Raw genomic sequence first — 24,196 nt, 5'->3', positions numbered from 1 at the left:
AAGAAACACAGGTCTCCCATTCTGCAAGCCTCAAGCAAGTCAAACCATCACAACAGACGCCTCGGGTTACGCCTGGGGGGGCGCACATGACCAGATCGGTGCATTCAGGGCAGATGGTCCCAAAAGGAAAAGCACCTACACATCAATCAAAAGGAAATGCTAGCAGTAATAAATGCTATTATAGCTTTCAAAGACCTGCTGCATCCAAGCCAGCTATTGATAAGGACAGACAACACCACAGTAATGTGGTACATAAACAAATTGGGAGGAACCCACTCATACCCGCTATGCAGGCTAGCTATGTCTCTTTGGAACATGGCTCTCATACCCGCTATGCAGGCTAGCTATGTCTCTTTGGAACATGGCTCTAGAATTGCAAATCAAGCTTCAAGCACAGTTCCTGCCAGGCAAGGAAAACACGCTGGCAGACAACCTAAGCAGAAATATGACAGATCCACATGAATGGAAGTTGCATCCTCAAGTTTTTACAAAGATAATTCAAGCATGGGAAGGCCAGACCTAGATCTCTTTGCCTCCCACAGAAATCACCAATTGGCAAAATTCTGCTCGAGGACCTTTCATCCACAGGCCTGGAAAGTGGACGCACTCTTTCAGTTGGACAACAATGACAGTTTATGCCTTTCCACCTCTTCCTCTGCTGCCCAAAGTTCTATTAAAAACCAGAGCAGACAGACCAAAGATGATTCTCATCGCTCCAGACTGGCCAAGACAACACTGGTACCCACTCCTGAGGAGCCTAACGCATTCCCCGCCATGGATCCTGCCTCTATTGCCTCTTCTACTGACTCAGCACAACTTCAAAACTCTTCACAGTCAGCTGAAAACACTCAATCTAGCCGCATGGAAGATTCCTTAAAATCACATCAGACCCTACTCTCCAAGGAGAAGACCTTCTACTAGAAAAGCCTACTCCGCCAAATGGAAACGGTTTTGTGCTTGGAATGAGAAAAAGGGCCAGAACCCTGGAATACTGAATTTACCTCAAATATTACAGTACCTAGCTGAGATGCTAAGCAGTGGACTTTCATTCTCTTCCATCAAAATCCATGCCTCAGCCATTTCTGCAGAATACAACACTGATCCTCCTTTATTCTCTCACCCCCTCTTAAGGCAGTTCCTCAGAGGGGCTAAGAATATAAAACCCCCAAGGAAACAACCAGTACCTGCTTGGGATCTCAATTTCATTCTAGAGAAACTGACTTTGCCTCCCTTTGAGCCAGCTGCCTCAACAGAACTGCAATATTTGTCCTGGAAAACCGCCTTCCTGCTGGCTATCACCTCAGCTCGCAGTGTTTCGGAACTACAAGCCCTCATGGCTGTGCAGCCTTTCATCATTTTCCATCAGGACAGTTTCCTTACGAACCAATCCTTCCTTTATGCTAAAGGTAGTATCCAGGGTAGCCTTGAATCAGGCTATCCACTTGCCTACCTTTTACCCCAATCCTCAAAACAAAGGGGAGAGACTACATCATTCCTTGGACATTCACAGACAACTATGTTATTTGGACAGAACAAAGCCTTTCAGAAAATCAGAGCAACTCTGTGTCCTATGCTACAGGGGCTCCAGGGAAGCCTATTTCCAAACAGACAATCCCAAAATGGATAGCCCACTGCATACGCTTTTGTTACTCTCTCTCCATGGTAAAACTGTACCTGCAGGCATCAGGTCTCACTCCACAAGGGCCACAGCTACCTCTGCAGCTTTCCTCTGGGAGGTTCCTACCAAAGATATTTTGGAAGCTGCCACTTGGAGTTCTGTGCATACTTTCTCCAAGCACTATCACCTGCCTTTATACTCCAAATCTAGAGCAGGTTTTGCCACTGCAGTTTTGCAGGGCATCCTGGCTCCTCCTAGTTCCACCTAGTGCCTACCACCCCTTTTTTAGCTTTGGTATTCTACCCATCTGTTATGACTGCAGCTGTATGTACGATGAACATAGTACAGTTTTGTACCTACCATAAATGTAGATGTTAGTGCTAATACAGCTGCAGTCCAGGTTTCCCTCCCTCCCTTCCTATCTCCGACAGGCCTAATGGCTAACACCTCCTCATACAACCTGATTGGGGTATTCTTTTATGGTGTATTTGCTTGCAACTACTGTTTTTTTTTATTATAATATACTGCATTGCATTATTACATAAATTTATGTATTGCCTTCCTTCTGGGGGCACCTGACATCTGGGGCAAGAAAAACTGAAAAAAATGGCATCAGCTGGTTCTTTTATACCCCTGTCGCACTGACGTCAGGGAAGAAGCGACGGCGACCAACGCCAGACCTAGACTTTGGAATTCGGCCGACCGAGGACCCGCCTGACGGCAGGAAAACCCATCTGTTATGACTGCAGCTATATTAGCACTCGAACATCTACATTTATGGTAGGTACAAAACTGTACTTTCCCTTTATTGCCAGGCAGAATGATCTTTCTTTACCAGTACGTGATATTCTCATTGCTTCTCATAAGTCTTCCACTAGAATTTACTTATCTGAGCAAGTGGAAAAGATTTACCTGTTGGATGAAAGATAAACAAATAGACCCCTTTTTTGCACCAGTGTCGATAATACTACACTATCTGGCCGATCTGTTTCAATCGGGTCTGTCAGCTTCTACCATTAGAGTTCATTTGGCTGCAATTTCTAATTTTCATGAGGGTATCCAAGATTCCACTCATGTCTCATAAATTGTGCAAGACCTTCATAAAAGGTGTGAATCATCTGAAGCCACATTTTAGAGAATCTATTCAACCATGGGATTTATCATTAGTTCTACAAGCTCTGACAGTGGCACCTTTTGAACCAGCTTCTTCTTGCGACCAAGTATTTGTCATGGAAAACCTTGTTTTTGGTAGCTATTACTTCTGCCAGACGTATTTCTGAACTTCAAGCTTTATGTATCAAGAGTCCATTTTTGATTTTTCATAGAGAGTTTCTGAGGACTAATCCATTTCTGCCTAAAGTGATCTCTGAAATATCCATTAATCAAGCCATTGAAATGCCAGTTTTCTTTCCCAACCATTCAAACAGAGGAGAGTATTGAATACATACCCTTGATATACACAGGCAAATCCGTTTTTACCTAAACAGGACTACTAAACCCTTTCGTAAATCTGACCAGTTATTTTTGGCCTTTTCTGCACCTAGATTAGGATCGGCTGTTGCTAAGGTCACATTAGCTAGTTGTTGGACTGTGACCTTTATATACACACAACGTAATATTTCGTTGCCTACCATGAAAGCTCATTCTACAAGGTTGGTGGCAACTTCTGCTGCCTTCCATGCCAGAGCTTCTTTACACGACATTGGTGCAGCCGCAACTTGGGCTACGCCTCATACCTTCATCAATCATTACAAATTGGATTTGGCCTCCAGGGGAAGAGCATCTTTTGGTTCTGTGGTGCTCAGGAATGTCCTTCCATGAGAGCTTCCCAGGAATAGAGGTAGCTGTGGGGAGACTGTCCCGTATGTAAGGAATGAACGAGGATTAACAATATCGGATAAAGAAGTTGTCTTACCATAATGTTCCATCTGAATTGTTGATCCTAGTTCAGTCATTACGACCGACCCTCCTTCTCCCTCCTGTGGTTTCTAGTGGATCTCACCATCCAGTTCTCTTAGGTTATTTGACCAGAGGTAGCCTCTACCTTCTTTAGCTTGCAAACTCAGTCTGAGATAATGGGGAGAGGGGGGATTGTGGGTAAGAGTTTAGCTCAAGAGTTTGACGCTGACGCGAGCTTGGAAAATGGCCAGCTCTGTTCCCAGCTCGGAACCGATACCCATGCGTAATGACTGAACGAGGATAACAATACAGATGGAACGTTATGGTAAGACATAACTTCTTTTTTTTTTCACCTTAGCCCAGTCTTTTGCTTGGCATTCACTTTGAGGTTGGTGTGTGCTGACGTCTGCTTAATACCAAACATGTCTTTGACTGACTTACATTGGATGATGTGTGGCGTTGCACATACCTTGCAGTAGAATTAACACTTATACTGGCTGGATGTACAAGTCAGCCGGAGGTGAGCTCCCTCGTGATGAATACTGCAGGATATAGAAGAGAAAGGACATCTATGGTTATGGTAAGATTTTGCACAACTATTCTTTCTCTATTGGTATAATTTGGAAAGAAAACTGGTGGCTTGAGAGAGTGGGTTGTCTGAAACCACTTTGGGCAAAAAGATACATTTGTTTGTAATGCAACTCTAGCTTTGTGAAAAATTAAGCATAGAGGTTTCGACAAGGCTTGAATTTTTGAAGTTCTGGCAAAGATAATGGCTACCAAAAAGAGTCTTCTGAGAAAGGAACTTCAGATCGCAAGTAATTGCAGGTTCAAAAAGAGGAAGGACTAAGGCTTTTGCAGTTGTTTGTCTCTTCGCCTTTTCCCGGTAAGGGGTCGCCACAGCGGAACTCTGGTCCGCTAATGATTGGCAGTAGATTTTTATGGTGCAGAGTTGCCAGCCCGACGCTCAACCTTCAGTGAAGGCACGCTCATTCACACATGTCTTTCGGAGGCCACTCTACCGCGGGGAGGACATGCAGACTCCACACACAAGGTACTTCCCCGCACACTAGCTGAGAATCGAACATGAGGCAACAACGCAGCTGCTGTACCACCGTGGCTTGACTAAGGCTTTTGCAGTACTATGGTTAAATCCCACATAGAGTAGGATCTCGAACTGTGGGTCTCAAGAGAAGAGTTCCTGGTAGAAATGTCTTAACAAAGTTTGTGATGCAAGTGAAGAGCCATCCAAGCCAGTGTGATAGTTGGAAGTAATCACTAGTTGAACTTTGCGAATGAGCTGGCACCTTGACTAAAGAGCAGCTCAGAGAATTCCAGTACAGAATGAACCGGAGCCACAAAGGGGCCTACATTATTTTGAAGAGCCCAGTGGAAAAATCTTTTCCATTTGCTATGATAAATTTGTCTTGTAGATGGTTTGAGGGAAGATTAATAGAATTTGGCAAGCAGGGGTAGAGAGCATAGGTTGTGTGGCTACTACTGGAAATAGAGATGCCAAGATGTCAACTTGAGGTTTGGAAGGTCTGGTTGAGCCATTTCTGTTCGGTGAGACTGCAGGTCTTGATCTGGGTCCAGAATCTAGGGTTGATGGATCAGATGAGGCCAAAGGAAGGGGAACCAAATTTGTCAAGGCCAGAAGGGGGCAATGAGAATCGCCTTGCTCTTCAACCTGGCAGTTTTTTGTAGGAACTTTGGTATTGGAGGAATCTGGCGGGATGCATACAGTAAACTGGGGGGGGGGGGGGGTTGTGAATAAGAGAATGTGACTTCCCCTGTGGGAGAATTGGGGCATAGTTAGCTACTGCACTTGTTTAGGGGAGAGGGAAAAAGGTTGCAGCAAGGCTGGCCCCATGTGTGGAAAATCTCTTCCTCTACTTTCTGGTTGAGAGACCACTCGTGAGGCGATAGAATGCATCTGCTCAGTTTGTCTGCTAGCACACTGGATTTCACCAGGATGCACATTGCTAAAAGAAAGCGGTCAGAAGAGATTGCTCATTGCTAACCCTTAGTGCTTCTTAACAGAGGGTTTGACTTGGTTCCTCCTTGTTTGTTGATGTACCAAACCACTGATATTGTCTGTGTGTATTGCAGTTGTCACTGAAGGAGGAGCTTCCTGAAAGTCTTTTGCAGCACTAAAAGTACCACTGTCAATGCTAGAACACTGATATGCAACTTGGCTTCATTGGGGGAGCATGTGCTTTGGATTCTTTCTCAGATAGCGCCCCCCACCCAATTTGGGAAGCATCTGTGTTCACTAAGGACTTGGGCTAACTGGCCTTGAAGTTGATCCGACTGGATCCACCACATCAGATTTTATTTGCATGAGTTGGTAATTCTTATTGGAGCAGATAGAGGCACCTGAAGAATGGAACATTGAGGTGCCAGCATCCACTGAAGCATTCTCATTTGAATTCTTGCCAGAGGTAGAAGGGGAATAGCTGCCCTCAATCCCAGCACTCCTAGGAAAAGGTAGGCTGAAACTGTTGTACTGCAGAGAATTTTGTTTACTTGTGATCATATGGTTTAAACTCTGGAAAGAGGCAGAGAGACCATTGTAGACCGTTTGTCTAGAAGTACTGTGATGAATTGAGTTGAAGCAGAGATTTATGAAATTTATAGTTATTCCTGTATTCCTGGAGAGAAGTTTAAATTACCTTTTCTGTTGCCGTGATGGGTTGATGCCTGTTCTTGGGGGAGATGAGCCAGTAGTCCAAATAAGGAAATGTGCAGAATCCGTGCAGTCTGAGGTGACCTGCTACCACTGCCATACATTGTGAACAGCCTTGGAGCTGTGGTGAGACCAAAGGGCAGAGTTCTGAACTGGTAATGACTGGCTCCTAACCGGAAGCGTACAAATATCCTGGACCATCTGTTTTATCTTTATATGAATACATGTCCTGGAGATCTACTGAGCACATCCAATCATCTTTTCCAGAAGTGGAATTATTGACTGAAAAGCGACTGTCCGGTACTTTGTTTTCTGAGCTAAGTTGTTCAGGTTCTGGATCCTTTCTGGTCTGAGGGGACCTCTTGGATGACTCTCAAGTTTCTGAATCTGAATTGCTGCTTGTTCCCTGTGACTCTGTGGAGCATCTGGGAGTTTTTTGGAATTTAAGGGAAGATGGGAAAATGGATATGATCCTCTGCACCCAGTTGTCATTTCTAGCCAGGCTCTCTGGTGCAGTGATAAGCGACTCCAGATTGTCTCCAGAGAGGGACATTGGGGTCTCCTTTCAGGAGTGCTGGATGGGTTTACCAAAGAAAAGTTCTCTGGAACCCTGATGTGGGCCTTCTGTGCCGTGAGGGCAGCGTCTGTCATTTGAACTTCCCTCTGTGCCTCTGGGGGAAGGACCTCCACTTGTGTTCTGGAAATACCCTTATGATTTTCTGAACCACATCTTTCCACACCCATTATCTCTCAAAGGGTCTTTGGGGTGTGGAAAAAAAGAACACCCATTACATAAAGGGTCTTCCCAACTTTCTCACACCTGGTTAGCATTTCTTTTATGTTGGGGCCAAAAAGAGAATCTGTCAAAGGAACCATTGAAAAATGTAGACTTAGATGCATACAGGTGTCTCCTAATGGCTATGCCTGAACAGACTGCTCTCGAGGTTCCTTCTGCCATGTTGTAAATATTCCTTGTAGAGAAATTGTTTATGGATTGTAGGGATGCCAGCTGAGGAGTGATGGAATCTTTCACGTCTTCAAACACTGATCCTGCGAGGGTACCTGATCAACTAATTCCTTTTTGGTGACTGCTGCCACAACTATGGCATCAACCCGTGGATCTTTGGACCAAAAGGGCTTGCTTTCTGGTGTGGACATTATCTTGTCTGGTTTCTTGGGAATGGGCACAGTGGTGTCTGGTTCTTTCCAGGCCCACTGCTTGATGAAATACTAGTCAGTGGGTGGGTTCACCCAGGAAATAGATGGGCCGATTCCAAACGTTGCCAGTAACACAGATTCCTTTGAAGGGTTGCTGGACTTCCAGCCACCTCTCTGTTTAAAGATCTCCAAAATGTCTCCAAACAAGACATCTTCAGGAGTTGACTGTGGTTACTCCATGCCCTTATGGAAATGTGTCCACAGTGATTGATTCAGGGGAATCAGTATTCTTCCTCCTGCATGACCTCCTGTTAGGGACTTCCTCAGTGAGAGACTCTGGGAAGGTAGAAGAGGTGGGAGAACATCCTTGTGTGAAGTCAGCAGTTTTGCTAACTGCTGTCCATGTAGAGAAGTTGAGTCTCGTGGCGCAGAGATGGGGGAACAGAAGACGTAGGTTCCAAAGGAGAAGACATCGTCACGTAGGTTCCAAAGGAGAAGACATCGTCTGAGTCTCATGAACAGACAGAGCTCTCTCCAACAGCCTGAAAGCAGACCATCCCGGAGTGGAGTAGACTCTGATCTGGGGGGGGACCTGTGAGCCTTAGTCCCACCCCACTCCGATGCGATCTGGCCCAAGGCCAAATTCTGACCCAAACTGACCATCGCTGAGGCTCTGAGATGCAGAGATGGCTCCAAAGTTCCCAGCCTCGAATGCAGCACCTTGGACCCAACCGGACAGAAACTGGTCAGAGCTGTCTGGATCCGACTGGATCGTACAGCTCAGAGCAAGTCTTGGATCCAGGGATTTTAAGATTGTGGTATCCGAAGCAGACTGAGCCAGACAACTTGGATCCGATGGTTCGGAGACTTGGGCTGGAGTCGGAGGAAGAACTGCCAGAGGAGGGGTTTCTGATGCTAGGGCCCTCTGACCTGATAAGAGCTGAAAAGGGGACAGACTGGCTCTGCACTGAGCGCAACCTCCTCACTAGCCTCTACATCTTCAGTTAAGCTTCTGGATGACCGGGTAGACAGAGCAGATGGGGACTTCGATCTTTCCAAAAAGAGGGATGGCGTCTTTGATGAAAGGGATCCACCAAAGGAGAACACCTTGATGTTCATTGTGCATACAGCTGCAGTCATAACAGATGGGTTCTCCTGCCGTCAGGCGGGTCCTCGGCCGAATTCCAAAGTCTAGGTCCGGCGTTGGTTGTCATCGCTTCTTCCCTGACATCAGTGCGACAGGGGTATAAAGGAACCAGCCGACGCCATTTTCTCCAGTCTTTCTTGCCGCGCGGTGCACGAAGCAGAAGCAGTTCGCAAGTGCCGGTCGGCCAGCTCCTGAGATTACAGAAATTTGGAAACAGAAGTCTTCTTGAAAGCTAAGTACCCCGTTGGGGAAACTTTTCTTGCCTCAGACCAATGTCAGACAAAGTTAATAATTTGTATTTCTTGTGGGAAGCAAATACCGCATAAGGATTTCCATTCTTTCTGTATACCTTGTTTAGGCCCAGACCACAACGTCTCGTTCTGTCGCTTTTGTGCTACTTTCAACAAACGCGCCATTAAGCGTCGGGCGGAGTTCGCCCAGCATTATTTTGGAAAAGCATTTAACTATATTATGTCGTCTGATACTCAGACTCCAGTTTTGTCTAAAAAAACGCAAAGATAAGGACCGACACACGAGGTCCGCGGCCTCTACCGACACCACGCCAAAGCCGACTACACGTGGTCCGGTTCTCAACAAGGCACCTACGCAGCCCCTGACTACTGATGACACTTCTTTAGCGGTGTCTCCCGAGGTCGCAGGCTCCTCGGCCCACACCCCGACTACAGATACTGAAGCCACTCTTGGCGTTGAAACTCAGAATGTGGACCGGTCCACCTCCACTCAAGGTGTCTTCAGACCTTCCTCTTCTTTCTCCATCAAGGCTTTCTCTAAGTCTAAAGCAACCATGCACTCTAAGAGACAAGCTACACAGGGCCCATCTCCAGGCCCCATGCCTAAGAAACAGATGCTTAAAATGGCTGAGGATTTAATTACTCTTATCAGAGGTTCTCAGCCCCCACCGGACAAAAGGCCCAGAGTGGAGGAAGATTCCCCCTCCTCTGATCAGGGCTCCATTATTTCAGAGCACTCTGATCAGGAACATTCTTATTCCCCTTTTGAAGACTCTGATGCGGAGAAGTCCATTCCTTCTGTATCCCCCCCCTGAGGATTACTCATTTGGGGAAACTTTGCATACCTTAAGGGAACACTTCCACTGGGAAGGCCAAGATTATTCAGATTCCAAGAAAAGGCTTAGGGAATTTCTCTTGCTACCTCAGCACAGGCCTCTGGCTATACCTCATGTCTTGGACATCCTAGATGATGTTTACTCGGAGGCCTGCCTTAACCCGGACTCCCTACCTCCAGCTCCAGTTAAGCCTGACGGGTACTACAGGGTTCCTGACTCGCACCAATTTCTATACAAAAGCCATGCGGCTGACCCAGAAACCATATCACAGGGCCCCAAGGGAGTTAAGGTCTCCACTGCTAAAAATCCATTACCTTCCGAGAGAGATTCCAGATCCTTAGAAAGGTGGGGAAAAAAGGTATATACCTCGGCTACCTTAAGCATGAGGGCCTTAAACTGTCAGTTCCATATGCTAAAATACCAACCGTTTTTATCACAATTGAAAAGTAAAATGTCAACCTGAACAACCAGACTTGAAGGAGTTGCAGGATTTGATGCATAGTGCAGAACAAGTGGGTAAGCATACCTTACAATGTGGTTTTGATGCTCTAGAGGCCTCATGTAGAGCTGCTGTTACAGGATCAGTCATACGTGGGGATGCCTGGCTCAAGGAACAAGCTTTGCCTGATCATGTCAAAGCTAAATTACTAGACGCCCCTCTTCAAAAGGATGTACTATTTGGTGCTAATGCTGAGGAGGTATTAAGGAAAATGGAGGAAAAGGCTAAATCAATGCAAACTGTGAAAGATTTTCTACAGGTACAACCCCCACGTTTTAGTAGAAATTGGCCTTCCAAAAACTGGTCCTTTCCTGCCATGGACAGACCCCAAAGAGGCAGATACAAGCGCCCGAGGGGCAGAGGACAATCCCAAGGATCGTTTAGAGGCAGACAATGGCAAGCTCCTACACAAAGAGATGGTGAGGATAACTCGCAATCTTTCAGAAAGCAAACCCAATGACTTTCCCCTTCGCATGCCAAGCAAGTCTCAAATGGCAGCCCCCTTAGGAGGAAAGCTGGCATTATTTTCAAAAAATTGGCATATTGTCACAAAGGACAAATGGATCCTGGACATTATAAACAGAGGCTACAAATTCCATTTTCACACCCTTCCAAAAATGAGAGGCATGCCAAACCTGCCACACAATCAAAGGGCAGAGGCACAAAGCCAAATTACAGATCTCATAAACATGAAAGCTATTCAAGAGGTACTTGCGCACGAACAAGGTCAAGGTTTTTATTCCAGGCTATTTCTGGTACCAAGGAAGGGAAAAGATTGGAGACCTATTTTGGACCTATCCATCCTAAACACATTTCTACTCGTACCAAAATTCAAGATGCTCACTCTACAGCAGCTTCTTCCCATGCTGGGCAAGGAGTCTTGGCTGGTAACATTGGACCTCAAGGAGGCATACCTGCATGTCCCAATCAGACAAAATTGCAGAAGGTACCTCAGATTTCTTGCAGGTTCAACCCATTATCAATTCTCTGCATTGCCCTTTGGCTTATTTATCTACTGCGCCCAGAGTATTCACGAAATGCCTGGCATCAGTAATTGCCTACTGCAGACTTCAAGGGATACAAATATACCCCTATTTGGATGACTGCCTGATCAAGCGGACAGCAAGCACATTCTTCTGAAACATCTGGCTTGTGTAATAATGTTGTTGAACTTTCTGGGATACACAGTCAACAAAAAGAAATCAAGGCTAATACCCTCTCGGAAGATAATTTTCCTGGGTGCCAATTTGGACACAACACCCAGATGGCCTACCTCACGCCAGAGAAGCAGGGGCAACTAATTCAGTACTTCAGAGCACTAGCAAATTGCACCAGGCTGACTGCAAGGAAAATCCTGCAGGCTCTGGGATTCTTGGCATCTTGCATCTTACTAATCCCATGTACAAAGCTGCATATGAGGAAACTACAATGGTACCTGAAAAACGTATGGTCTCAACACAGCCACAGTTTGGAAACAATAATACCACTAATTCCATATCTGCAAAAGGAATTTCTGTGGTGGGCTCAAGCATGTCAAACAAACACAGGTCTCCCTTTCTGCATGCCTCAAGCAAATCAAGTCATCACAACCGACGCCTCGGACTACACCTGGGGGGCGCACATGACAGATCGGTGCATTCAGGGCAAATGGTCCCAAAAAGTGAAGTACCTACACATCAATCAAAAGGAAATGCTAGCAGTACAAAATGCAATTATGGCCTTCAAAGACCTACTGCATCCAGGCCAACTATTGATAAGGACAGACAACACCACAGTGATGTACATAAACAGGGAGGAACTCATTCATACCCCCTGTGCAGACTAGCCATGTCCCTTTGGAACACGGCTGTGGAATTGCAAATCCAACTTCAAGCACAATTCCTGCCAGGGAAGGAAAACATGCTGGTAGACAACCTAAGCAGAAATATGACAGATCCACACGAATGGAAGTTGCATACTCAAGTTTTCGCAAAGATAATTCAGGCATGGGGACGGCCAAACATAGATCTCTTTGCTACCCACAAAAATTACCAACTGAAAAAATTTTGCTCAAGGACCTATCATCCACAGGTCTGGAAAGTGGACGCACTTTCTTTCAATTGGACAACATTGACAGTCTATGCCTTTCCACCTCTTCCTCTGCTGCCCAAAGTTCTATTAAAAGCCAGAGCAGAGAGGCCAAAGATGATTCTGATTGCTCCGGACTGGCCAAGACAACACTAGTATCCACTCCTGAAGAGCCTGACTCATTCCCCCATATGGATCCTGCCTCTAGTGCCTCTTCTCACAGTCAGCTAAAAACCCTCAATCTAGCAGCATGGAGGATTCCTTGATTTCCCAACAGACCCTCCTCTCCAAGGAGGTGCAGGATGTCATCTTGGAGGCCAGAAGGGCTTCAACTAGAAAAGCCTACTCTGCCAAATGGAAACCGTTTTGTGCCTGGAATCAGTAAAAGGGCCAGAATCCTTGGCTTCTAAATTTACCTCCAATATTACAGTACCTAGCTGAGATGTTAAACAGTGGACTTTCCTTCTCCTCCATCAAGATCCATGCTTCAGCCATTTCTGCACAATACAACACTGATCCTCCTTTATTCTCTCATCCTCTCTTAAGACAGTTCCTCAGAGGGGCTAAGAATATAAAACCCCCAAGGGAAACAACCAGTACCTGCTTGGGACCTCAACTTAATTTTAGAAAAACTGACTCTGCCTCCATTTGAGCCAGCTGTCTCAACAGAACTACAATATTTGTCATGGAAAACAGCCTTCCTTCTGGCTATCACCTCAGCACGCAGGGTTTCGGAGCTACAAGCCCTCATGGCGGTGCAACCTTTCATCATTTTCCATCAGGACAGTTTCCTTACGAACCAACCCTTCCTTTATGCCAAAGGTAGTATCTAGTGTAGCCTTGAATTAGACTGTACACCTACCTACCTTTTATCCTAACCCACAAAACAAAGGGGAAAGACTACTACACTCCTTGGACATTCACAGACAACTTCGTTATTATTTGGACAGGACAAAGCCATTCAGAAAATCAGAGCAACTCTGTGTCCTATGCTACAGGTGCTCAAGGAAAGGCTATTTCCAAGCAGACAATCTCAAAATGGATAGCCCACTGCATACGCTTTTGTTACTCATTTCATGGCAAAACTGTACCTACAGGCATCAGATCTCACTCCACAAGGGCCACAGCTACCTCTGCAGCTTTCCTCAGGGGGGTTCCTACCAAGGATATTTTGGAAGCAGCCACTTGGAGTTCTGTGCACACTTTCTCCAAGCACCATCACCTTCCACTATACTCTAAATCTAGAGCGGGCTTTGCCACAGCAGTCTTGCAGGGCATCCTTGCTCCTAGTTCCACTTAGTGCCTGCCACCCCTTTTTAGCTTTGGGATTCTACCCATCTGTTATGACTGCAGCTGTATGCACGATGAACATAGTACAGTTTTCTACCTACCATAAATGTAGATGTTCGAGTGCTAATACAGCTGCAGTCCAGGTTTCCCTCCCTCCATCCCCTCTTGGGACAGGCCTTATGACAAACACCTCCTCATACAACCTGATTGGGGTATTCTTTATGGTGTATTTGCTTGCAAACTACTGTTTTTTGATTATATTTCATTGCATTATTACATGAGTTTGTTTTGCCTTCCTTCTGGGGGCACCTGACATCTGGGGCAAGAAAAACTGAAGAAAATGGCATCGGCCTATTCTTTCTATACCCCTGCCGCACTGACGTCAGGGAAGAAGCGACGACAACCGACGCCGGACCTAGACTTTGGAATTTGGCCGACCGAGGACCCGCCTGACTGCAGGATAACCCATCTGTTATGACTGCAGCTGTATTAGCACTCGAACATCTACATTTATGGTAGGTACAAAACTGTACTTTATACTTCCCACCCCTGCCCAATTACTTGTTCCCCGAGGAGGAAAACTTGCCCTTCATGCAAAAAATTGGATGTCCATTACTCAGAACCGATGGGTCCTAAACATTGTATCCCAGGGGTACAGATTCTACTTCCATTCACTGCCAACCCCAAGTGGGTTTCCAGACCTTCCTCCAAAACAGTGGGCAGAGGTTCAAAAGCATGTACTTTCCTTGCTCAGTATCGGGGCTATTCAGCCTGTTCCCGTAGAACAAAGGAGGCAGGGTTTCTACACCAGACCGTTCCTGGTGCCCAGAAAAGAGGACTGTTGGCGCCCAATCCTGGATCTTTCAATTCTCAACACCTTTCTGGTGGTCCCAAAATTCAAAATGCTTACCCTGCAACAGCTTCTCCCTATGCTAGCCAAGGATGCCTGGTTAGTCACCCTAAACGTAGAAGAAGCTTATCTGCACATCCCCATAAGGGAGTCTTGCAGAAATATCTACGCTTCAGGGCAGGGTCTTTGCACTGTCAGTTCTCTGCACTTCCCTTTGGCTTATCTACTGCGCCCAGAGTATTCACAAAGTGCCTGGCTCCAGCCATTGCATACTGCAGGCAGAGAAATCCAAATTTTCCCATACTTGGATGATTGTCTGACTCAGGCAGACAGTCAAGAATTGCTACTTCAGCACCTGGCATTTGTAAAAAGACTCCTCACTTCATTGGGTACACCATTAACAAAAAGAAATCACAACTGATGCCCAGTCAAAAAAATTGTATTCCTGGGAGCAAGCTTGAACGCAACTTCCCAGATGGCATTTCTCACTCCAGAAAAACAGGGCTATTTGACCAACTACTTCAAACAAATGGCCATCAAAACCTAGCTATCTGCAAGGAAAATTCTGCAAGATCTAGGGTTCATGGCCTTGTGGTACTTAAAAAGTTTTTGGTGCCAATATTCTTAGGGCCTGGAAATGGTCATTCCAATCATACCTTGTCCAAGGGCAGAGTTCCTTTGGTGGGCAGAAGCATGCAACCACAACAAGGGACTGCCTTTCACTTAACCCCTCGCCGCCCAAACCCTGACAACAGACTCAACAGACTATGCATGGGGGGCTCACATGGCAGGCAAATGCATTCAAGGCAAGTGGAGCCCAGTCAAAATTCTCCTGCACATCAATCAAAAAGAGATGCTAGCTGTACAGAAGGCTCTGACAGCCTTCAAATACCCAATCCTTCCAGGACAGCTGCTGATAAAAACAGACAACACCACAGTTATGTGGTACATAAGCTGGGGGGGACCCATTCCTACCCACTCTTACCCACTCTGCAGGTTAGCAATGGCCCTGTGGAACACAACGTTGAGCAACCAAGTGCATCTACAAGCTCAATTTCTGCCAGGCAAACAAGTCATTGGCAGACTTGGGCAGAAATCTAGACCCACACAAGTGGAAATTAGACCCCAATACCTTCAACCTTCTAATCCAGAGGCGGGGGACACCGGAGGTGGACCTCTTTGCCTCCCCCAAGAACCACCAGTCGAGCAAATCCTTCACCATGAGCCCTCTCAGCAGGGCCGGGAAGGTAGATGCCCTATCCTTCCAATGGGAAAAACCTCTATTTATGCCTTCCCCCCTCTGCCTCTTCTCTCAAAAGTGCTACTCAAGATCAAGCAGGACAGGCCAAGGACAATTCTTATTGCCCCAGACTGGACACGCCAGCACTGGTATCCACTCTTACGCAGTCTAACAGCACCACCCTGACACCTTCACCAGACCTCTACCCTGCTGTCTCAGCAGGAGGGGCAGATTTTGCATCCACAGTTGTAAACCCTAAACCTTGCAGCCTGGCTTATCCCCTGAATACACCACCAGCAACCCTCAGCAAACAGATGCTGGATGTCATTCTTGAGGCCAGAAGGCCTAGTACTAGAAAATCCTATGCTGAAAAGTGGAAAAGATACTGTTCTTGGAATCCGTCTCAAGGAAAGTAAACAGCAGTACCCTCCTTACCTCAAATCCTGGATTAACTAGCAGAGCTACTCCAGAGGCCTATCCTTCTCCATTAAGATTCATGCCTCTGCCATCTCAGCTCATTATAATACTGAGCTACCTCTATTTTCTCACCCTCTCATCAAACAGTTCCTGTGAGTGGCTAACAACTTAAGGCCCCCTAGCACCCACCCCTACCTGGTACCTTTTCTTTGTACTAGAAAAGCTCACTCTCCCCCCTTTTGAACCTGCCGCTTCAGCAGAGTTAAAATTCCTCTCTTGGAAAACAGCCTTGCTTTTAGCCATAACTTCAGCAAGAAGAGTATCTGAGTTACAGGCACTAATGGCTGTAGAACCCGTCATTATTTTCCATGCAGATGGGGTTTCCCTCAGGACTAACCCGTCCTTTATGCCCAAGGTGGTGTCCAGTGTGGCTCTAATTTGCCAACCTTCTTCCCTAATCCTCAGAATAAAGGGGAAAGGATCCTGCACTCCTTGGACGTGCACAGACAGCTCAGGTCGTACCTTGACAGGACTAAACCTTTCAGAAAGTCTGACCAGCTGCTAGTCAGCTTTGCTACCGGGGCAGAGGGCAAGGCCATTCCAAAGCAAACCATTTCCAAATGGATAGCACACTGCATACATTTTTGCTACAAGCACCATGGAAAACCCACCCCACAGGGGAACAGACCACATTCCACTAGGGCTACTTCCACCTCTACAGCATTTCTCAGGGGAGTCCCTACCAGAGACATTCTGGAAGCTGCAACCTGGAGTTTTGTACACACCTTCACCAAGCATTTACCACTTACCTATTTTTTCTAAACCCAGAGCTGGATTTGCTACAGCAGTCTTACAAGGCCTGCTAGCCAGCCCCAACTCTTCTTGACTGCCTCCACCCTTTCTCAGCTTTGGGAATCAACCCAAGTGTGATGACTGCAACAGTGAAACACTAAGAACACAGTACAGTTGTGTACACTTACCATAAATGTAGATGGTGTATTCACTGTTGTAGTCCTAGCTTCCCTCCCTCCAGCCCCTGGTTTTCTCTATCTCTTCTACCTCTCCTCTCTATGGCCATTTTTAATGGCAGTGGTATTTACTTTTAACTGGTGGTGTACCCCACCATATAATAGCTTCCTATTTGGGGAGCTCCTGATGTTTGGGGCAAGAAAAACTAATGCAGTGGTGTCGGCTGCCTGTTTTATACCCCTAACGATCTGACGTCATGGAAGAGGCCACTGCATCCAACGCAGAAATCCTAAGACTTGGGTATTCGGACCAACCTGAGGGCTACCTGCAGGCAGATAACCCAAGTGTGATGACTGCAACAATGAATATATTCTAACATCTACATTTATGGCAAGTGTACACAACTGTGCTTTCTCTGCTTTGTCCTTTGGCCTTTCTGCTGCCCCAGTGGTATTCACCAATTGCCTCGCTCCTGTGATTGCTTTTTGCAGGCTTCAGGGGATCCAAGTATTTCCTTATTTGGACGACATCATGTTTCAGGCATCCTCTCAAGAGATCATGTTGTAAAATCTTCATTTTTCCATTACCCATCTTCAGAGCCTGGGGTTCACACAAAACTTCAAAAAAGTCTTCTATGGCTCCTTCTCAGGATCTTGGTTTTCTGGGTTGTAGGATTCAGATGGTGCCTATGCTGACATCCCTGCCGCCTCCCAAGGTCTTAACTCTCATTTCCTACTTTCAAACTCTTCTTCCTCTAGCTTGCATCACAGCCAGGGAGTTTAGGAGTTTCTGTGAGCTGTGGAATTTGTGGCATCCAAAATCCTTATGTTCCCTCTGGCCAAACTCCAGATGAGAAAGTTTCAGTGGTTCCTGAAGTCAGTTTGGCTTCAACAGGCACAGCCTCTAGAATTTGTAGTTTTTCTACCTTGTCTCAAGAAAGAACCTCACTGCTGGACTCTCTAAATCCAGGGCTTCCATTTCCGTCTTTCCTCTCAGGAGCTGTTCAGATGCTTCAGATGTGAGATGAGGAGCAGCTTTTGGCTCCCTAAAGGTGCAGGGGATCTGGTCTTCTCTTCAACAGGAGTACATCACTGTCAGAGATGAGTGTCCTTCTGCTGGCTCTTCAGGCTTTTCATTCTCATTTCTCCCAGGGGCCTCTGAAGGTGTTTAAGGACAGCCTTACTGTGATGTGGTATGTAAACAAACTGGGGGACAAGATCTTATCTTTGCTGGTTGGCACTCCTGTTATGGGATCTTGCTATCCAGTACCAAGTGACTCATCAGACAGTTTACATTCCCTCATGTCAAAACATTGTAGCAGACACGCACTATGCAGCTCCTTAATGCAATCCCACAAATGGATGCTTCACAGGGAAGTGTTGACATTGTCCACCAGTGGGGTACTCCAAATAATCTGTTTGCCTCACCCCTGAACAGACAACTTTCTCTATTTTATGCTAGAGTCCCAGGTCCTCTGGTGTGGAAGGTGGACATCCTCTCTTTCTTGGAAGGGGATGTTTCCGTTATGCTTTCCCTTCTTCCCCTTTATTCCGAAAGTCTTGTTCAAAATTCAACAGGGCACCCCCAAAATCTTGTTGGTGACTCCCTTTTGGCCGAGACTGCATTCGTTCCCCCTTCTGCATTTAGCCAAGAGCAATCATCACAAGTTACCTCACATTGATATGGAAGGACATAATACTGTTGTGTAAAATCTTACCTTAATGGTGTATGTCCTGCTGTTCAGTGTTGCAGTATTCACTCCCTCCTCCTCCCCAGTGGTCCATTTTTCTTTTGGATTTACTGGTTACCTCTTGGTTTTTCTTGGACTGTTTCTACTGGGGCTTTCACTTCTGAGGATGGTACATCAGGGCATCACCTTTATGCCCTACACTATACAAGGAGCATGTGTGTGACGTACAATGTACCTTAAAGTGACCTAAAGCTTTGTTATACTGGCTGAGCGTCGGGCTGATCCTAGGCAGGGAGTCCGAAATGTAAAGAATACTGCAACTGTGAAGGGAGGGGCATCTACCGTCATGGTAAGATTTTACACAACTTGTACATACATTGCAAAATGGTTTTTGTCATGCTTTTCCTTTTAAGGGCTTGCACTGCATTTCAGAATTTAAAGCATTTGTTGGGCAGAGGAAAATTCTGTTACTTGACATTCATTCGTTTAAAGCAGGCTTCCAGAGGAGTGATTGTATTTTAATATGTTGAAGGTTTTGACACTTGTTCTTTCTGTTTCTTTTTAGAAGTGTCTGTGTTGTTTGAAGGAGGGGATGAACCCCCTATGCTGACCAAGGAGGAACCAGTTCCAGAGTTGCTCCAGGCACAGGTAATAGAAATCAAGCCATGGTGATGCTATAGATATCTATAAACACGGACGGACAGGCACACGGACGGACACCATAAATGAGGGAAACAATGGGGATGGTAGGAGGGAATTGCTACTATGGTAGCGTTCTGTTAGAATATCTGTTTTTATGTTAAGTTTTACTTGCACAACTGTACTATGTTTAACATAATGATCACATTTGCAGTAACCAAAGCTAGGAAGGTAGATTACCGTAGCAGAATGACGCAAGAAAGGGAATTTCGAATCCAACACACCCTGAGCCAATTGCCATAGCAAAAGCAGCAGCAGTGGATCTAGAAAGACTCCAAATTTGTAGTGTTTAGTATAAAGTTTGTACTTGGTGACAGAGTAGCTACCTCTGAAATACTTTTGAGTCCACCCCTTTCCAAAAAGCCACTGAAAAAGCCAAGGCCTTAGTAGAAATGGGCTTAGTCTGTCCAGAAGTGGTTTGTCATTGTGAGCATAACAAAAAAAAATAGCCTGGGATGACAATCTTGTGATAGACTGTTTAGAAACTGGGTTTCCTTTTTTCCTTACTTTAATAGGAAACAAATAGTTCAGCTTTGCAGAAGGTTCTGTCATTTTCAAGTAGTATCCAAGCTGTCTATGAATGTCCAGAGTATTCAATATTATTTCCCTCATTTTTGGTTTCTGCTTAAAACACAGAGATGTAAATGGATAGACTCTAAGTAAACCATGTGACCACTTTAGCCATGAAAGCCATATTTGTTCGTAAAGAAACCTTGTTGTGGAAGATGATAGAGTTGGCTCACCATAAGAACTTGCAACTCTGATACACTACAAGTGGACATTTGAGCCAGAAGGACAGTCTTCCATGTTATGAGCCATAATTCTGCTTTATGAACTGGTTCAAATGGAGCAGTAACAACAGTGAACTGCGAACACAGATGAAACAAAAACACTTGGTTGAGAAAACCACTTTATAAAAAGCAAAGATTTCGGGTAGAACCCTTCTTCAATACTAATACATACAATACAAAATCTCGCAATTTAAATACAGGTCGACAGTCTCATGACCAGCAGCCCAAAAATCATGTGACAAAACCATTAAAATCACAAATGTGATGACATAATGGTATAGTAAATACAAATATAAAGCAATATATTATACTAAAATACATATTAAAACACTTTAGAAGCACATTGAAAACATTTTAGAAGATATGAAAATATAAAAAAATATAAAAATATATCATAGTTTAGTATGCTGTAGTCTAACCAATATTGGTTTAAGGCTAACCATATTATTTAAACCTGGAGGGGAGTCAGAGGCAAGCCTAAGGATCCATTCATATTCCTTAATCTCCAAATGGTTGTTACTATCGCCACCTCTTAAGTGTAGGGTAGATAGCATCAATAGCTCTAAACACAAACCTATGCTCACTACCACAAGCAAATATATGTTTGTACAGCGCATTTCTATCATAACACCTCCTAATTTCTGATTTATGTTCAGTAATGCGCTCTCTTAATTTACGGGTGGTCTTCCCTACATAAAAAGAACACCACGAGACACAAGTAGCTAAGTAGACCACAAAGGATGAATTACAAGTTGCAGATACTTTAAAGCTATAGATTTTACCGCTAACAGGATGTTCGAATACACTACTATCATTATTATCAGCGCAACATGCACAGTTAAAACACTTAAACGTACCAGGGTTAGCAGAGATAGATAAAGACAAGGGTCTGCTAAAGTCCTTATAGCATAACATACTTTTTAAGGTCTTCATATTTCTATGTGCAAAAGATGGTTCGTCACCTAATATACCCTTGATCTCAACCGATGCCATAAGGATGACCCAATTTCTCTGAATAATTTGTTTGATATGACTCGTCCTTACATTAAAAGAAGTAACATATCTAACAACTGAATTTAAATTTGTATCAGTGGCCAGATTATATTTACCTTCTAAGAAGGTTGATTTCAAAGTTGTCTTCCTGTCAGCTATGATCTTGTGCCTCACACTTGATAGTAAGTGCATGTCATATCCACTAGATAGAAAATCTTCTATCATCTCATCTAGCTGCAATAAAAAAGCAGTATCATTAGTATTTAGTCTACTCACTCTACTGAATTGAGATGTTACAATACCCTTAAACACATGTGAAACGTGCATACTATTATAGTGGATGTATCTACCAGAGTATACATCTTTCCTATGTACACTAGTATGAATAACGCCTTCACTTAACTGCAGCTTAACATCCAAAAAGACTATAGTGTTATCAGATACTTCCATTTTAAATTTCAAAAAATTTGTAGTTGAATTCAAATATTTCAAAAAATCATTCAGTTCATTCAATCTGCCATTCCATACCATAAAACAATCCACGAAACATTGATAAAAACATACTTTACTAAGAAACTGATTCTTGTCACTGTAGATGTTATTTTTCTCCCACTGATAAAGGACTAAGTTATCATAGGTATTTGCTACAGAGGTACCCATAGCTACCCCAGTGAGCTGAAGATATAGTAATTCATTAAATAAGAAAATATTGTTCAGGACCACGTCTAGAAGACGACATATTCTCAACGTATTTACTGTTAGGTGTTGGTTGAGAAAACAGAAACTCTCTTATTGATTCAACACCAAAATCATTTGGAATAATGGTAAAAAGGGAGGCAATATCAAGTGTTACAGAATAATATTTGCTCTGCTCTAACTTACCATTCAAACTATTGTACCACAAACGTAGTTTACACTAAGTCTGAAGTGTCCTGCAAAATAGTACTACAATGAGATAAATACAGTTGTAGCTGTTTTTGCAGATACAGAGAGATTGGTTCAGTAATCCAACCGCCACCTGACAATAGGTCTCATTGGTGGATTAACTATAGATTTATGAATTTTGGGAATACCATAGAGATGTGGAATAACAGGACAAGGTATGGTAAAGTAATGAAATGGATCCAAACTTATGTCACCATTCAGCTGTAGCTCATAAACAACCATATTAACATAGCCAGTACATTTTTTAACATCTAAATTTCTAATGCTCTTAAATGCGCTGTTATCTTCCAGCAAAACAGAAACTGCAGACATATACTTATCTCGATCCATTATAACTACACCACCCTTGTCTGCTTGTTTAATAACTATATCATTGTTTAATTGCAAACTTTTCAACGCTTTGTTCATGAAAGGTCAAGTTAAAAGATCTCTACAATGCCCTAATCTGGGATTCATATACATTATGAAAAGCTGTCACAATAGGTAAACTAACAGGTATAAACGTACTACGCCGTTTACACTGACCTTCCAAAGAACCAGAATCACCAAATAGAAGTTTCAAATTAACGTTCCTGGTAAACTGAATAAGGTCTGTAAGCGCAGTTACCAGATCATCACTAGTGGTGGGTATAAAGTTAAGTCCTTTGTATAAAAGGGAGTAATGAGCTTCCTGTAGGTTAAATCTAGAAAGATTTAATGTACCATTAATTATTTGCGGCTTACTTTGCTCAACCCTAAAGGGCTTTCACTTTTTCGTTTATTCGAAGTCGCTGCCTGCCCCAACAATGGTGGTCTTGAAGGTGAAGACCACTCAGCAACGGACTCAGGTTGCTCCAACTGGAAGCGCTTTTGTGTGAAATCGATGGTAAGTTGTTGAGACTTCTTACCAGTATTAAGAGAGACGCTATTGTCACCATCTTGCTTCTTTTTCACTTCAGGTTGCGTGCCAACACACGCCGCAGAGGAAAGTGATGTCATCTGGCTGGGCGCATTTTCAAATGAATGTGGGGGCGCAGAAGTAGTGACCGCTTTTACAGATGTTATCAAAGCTGGTGTTATCTCATGGAAATCACCAAGAGTGTCCAGTGCATTTCTTTGAGAGCCAGTTCTATGATTGACCAGAGGAGTTGTCAGCCTTTCAAGCACAAAATTGAGATTCTAAAGAGAAGCCAATTGTTTTTTAGGAGGATGAATTAAGACTCCTTTCAAACGTTGTTTAACCTGGGGACAGGAAGAAGTATGTGTGTGTGGCGGCGGGGGGGGGGGGGTATCTAAGGGCATACAGGTAGATATGGCTGACAGATGAATCTTGATGGAAGAGTGCGCCAGGCCAGAGGGTGGTAACTCTCACTCATCTAACAGCAGAGGCAAACTGTAATTGGTGTCTTGATTCTTAAAATGGCATCAGCTAGAACCACTGTTTTTCCTGAGCCAAAAGGGAAGTTACCGTTTTAATAGTCCGTCTGGATCTGTAAAAGATCTCTGGGTATTGGTGGAAAGAGTGGAAAAGTGTGCAGGTGCATTCCTGTCCAAGAGAATGAAGTAAGTGCCCGTCTTACAGCCCTGCTTGCAGGTATTCCTGGAGCAGACCTTGTTCAACTACTTTGTAAGGAGGTGAACAACTTATTCTTGGAAGGCCCACAAGTGTAATTTCATTTTGTATGGCTCTGCCTTTGTACTCCCAATATTTTGCTGTGATGGGATGTATGAAGCAGGACAAGTCAGACTGAGCTGGGTAGCTGTCAAGGACATGTTAACTAGGAGTGAACAGGACAGAAAGACTCTGGTTTTGGAGTGTGATTTGCCAGCCCCCAGTGATCCTTTTTCTAGGAATCTGAAGGGAGTGTGACCAGAGTGGGTGCCGTCCAAGTAGCAGGGATGGTCCTCAGGACCAAGGCTTCCATGAAGGTTTCTCTGGGAGGCCTTTTCAGCATACCAGAAGAATTGTCTAGCTGCCATTCTCTGGAAGCAGTCAGGGGTTGTTTGGCTCTCTACCCAAAAACCATAATCTCAGACTCATGGGTGTTGAGTCTTATCCAGAGGTTACATAGTTTCATTTTTGTTTGCACTGAGAGAAAAAAGGAAATCACTCCCAGACATTCCACCCTATCAAATGAAAGATGCAGCATTGAGAGTCACTAACTGCTC

General features: G+C 44.5%; 1 protein-coding gene across 2 annotated transcripts in view; it reads left to right on the top strand.

Annotated features, from left to right (window-relative positions):
* Positions 1 to 24,196, top strand: part of BCL7C (BAF chromatin remodeling complex subunit BCL7C) — a 354,033-nt gene that overhangs the window by 309,553 nt on the left and 20,284 nt on the right. For both annotated transcript variants that reach the window (XM_044086222.1, XM_044086221.1), the window contains exon 5: positions 19,186 to 19,268. In XM_044086222.1, coding sequence (XP_043942157.1) covers positions 19,186 to 19,268 — 83 coding nt within the window. The remainder of the gene's footprint in view (positions 1 to 19,185; positions 19,269 to 24,196) is intronic.

This window comes from Protopterus annectens, chromosome 10.part0 (assembly GCF_019279795.1).
Source record: "Protopterus annectens isolate FY-2018-M chromosome 10.part0, PAN1.0, whole genome shotgun sequence".
NCBI classification, from domain to species: domain Eukaryota; kingdom Metazoa; phylum Chordata; order Ceratodontiformes; family Protopteridae; genus Protopterus; species Protopterus annectens.
The sequence above is the reverse complement of the archived record's forward strand: the minus strand, read 5'-3'. Positions and strand labels throughout refer to the sequence as shown.